We start from the raw sequence: 1,762 nt of genomic DNA on the forward strand, positions 1-1,762 counted from the left end.
TTAGGCAGATCTTGCTCAGCGCAATTGTTTTTCCATGATTGCACCATATGTTCATTCTAAATAAAAAGCCTGTCAGTTTCAATGTAAATAAAATTGAAAAGTCAAGGAGAAAAAAAATTATTTAACCTAATGGACACAAAATCTGTGCTATCTAGCTATCTTTCAGAGTATATGGTATACATTAGTAATTCTAAATAGTGTACAGTCTCTTTTTATTGTGTTTGTATCCCAGATTGAGTTCTTCAAAGCTGCTACTTACATAATTGCAGTCATTTCCCCCCAAACCAAACCCAAATAAAAAGGGAAAGGAGCTTGTTACTGCGTGAAAAAGTCTTGTTAAATTAATTGTGCTTCAGCTTTCGCTGCCTGCAGGCAGTGCTTTTATGATGTGGTAATATAGTACAGAATCAATGCTGATTAAGCAACATGTCAATACCCTACAATGTTTGTTGTCACCTTTAGCAGCCGTTTCGTCGGTTCTCGTCGTATGCCTTCTGGCTCACAATGTTGTGTAAATGTACACAAAAATGATCACAATGAGGTTCAGAATTGTTCCAATAATCCCAAGCATTGCCAGGATAGTTTCTTCTTTGCTCTCCTTTTCTTGATTGCCTTTATCTTCTTCATTTCCACTAGTGATTACCATCTTGATAGCCAGTTTCTTTATCCTTCTCCTCAGGCTAACCTAGAATTAGAAAAATGAGCATCAAGTGAATTGTTAGTTACAATGACTTGTTTCTGATACTGGAGCCAATCCTGCAGTCCTTATCCCCATCATATTTTATAATAATGATACATTTTAAAATAGTTTATAAAGGGTTCACAAATGATTAACAGATATTTAAATAAATGGCTAATCAAATGCTATAGTCCAACGCTCAGAAGGTTAGTTATAACTGCCTATAACAGTTTCTACTGATGTGCTTATGACCATTCATAACACATACTACTCATGTCTGTAACATGATTATAATGTCTATTAACCTTATAAACTGTTTATAAATGTACCTTTCATATAAAGTGTGTCTCCTGACTCAGACAAACTCCCACTGAAGTCAGTGGGAGCTTTGTCTGCATCAGAACAGCAAGGTACGGCCCATAAAGTGGTGGGGAAAGTTGGTTTATACTATAGGACTATGCAGCAAATGGATAAGAGAAGTAAAACTGAGCAGACCTTGTTTCTTTTAATAGGAAAATAATAAGACAAAAACATTTTGTTTCCTGACTAGAAGGAAGACAACAGTGACTTTGCAATAAATAATTCAGAACAAAAGCAGAGACAAAATAACGCCCCATCTTCACTTTTTTCCTTATTCTTAATACAAAATAAAAAGTTACTTGCAGCACAGTCAGTTGAAAAGTATCAGACCCTCCAGTGTGAAGGATTCAGCCATTTTCTAAGGAGCAGCCTCAGATCCTGTGAGGCTCCTACAGAGGGGAGTCTTCAGTTTGTGCCAGTTCCAGCTTTCCAGCTGATGGTTCTGGGTCTGTTCTGTAAGCCCCAAAGTCCCACAAACCTGGAAAGGGCCATTTTGTTTCCCAACACAAAATGACCTGCTCTGCCAAGATCTGGGTTCAGGTTACATGTTACCTGATCTCTGAGGCTGCACACTGCAATTCCTCTGGGGGGGCTGAGGGGGGAGTCACAAAATGTAATGTGGTGAAAATGCCCAACCGGCATATTTTGTAGGTGGGCTTTACACAGAACAGAAGGGAGAACATGCACTGTGGATCAGCTGTTCCCCATCTCCTCCCCACAACC

The 1,762-nt window shown here is 38.7% G+C and overlaps 1 protein-coding gene across 1 annotated transcript; it reads right to left on the minus strand.

The window, feature by feature from the left end:
- Nucleotides 1–499: 499 nt before the first annotated feature.
- On the minus strand, nucleotides 500–679 carry TUNAR (TCL1 upstream neural differentiation-associated RNA). Its single transcript, XM_065402686.1, has one exon. The coding sequence runs from the start codon at nucleotides 644–646 to the stop codon at nucleotides 500–502; it is 147 nt and encodes a 48-aa protein (XP_065258758.1). The 5' UTR covers nucleotides 647–679.
- Between the last annotated feature and the right edge of the window lie 1,083 nt (nucleotides 680–1,762).

The sequence above is a fragment of the Emys orbicularis genome, chromosome 4, assembly GCF_028017835.1.
Source record: "Emys orbicularis isolate rEmyOrb1 chromosome 4, rEmyOrb1.hap1, whole genome shotgun sequence".
Classification (NCBI taxonomy): Eukaryota; Metazoa; Chordata; order Testudines; family Emydidae; genus Emys; species Emys orbicularis.

Coding starts and splice junctions, on each gene's coding strand:
- TUNAR (XM_065402686.1), bottom strand. CDS start 646: ATGGTAATCACTAGTGGAAATGAAGAAGATAAAGGCAATCAAGAAAAG.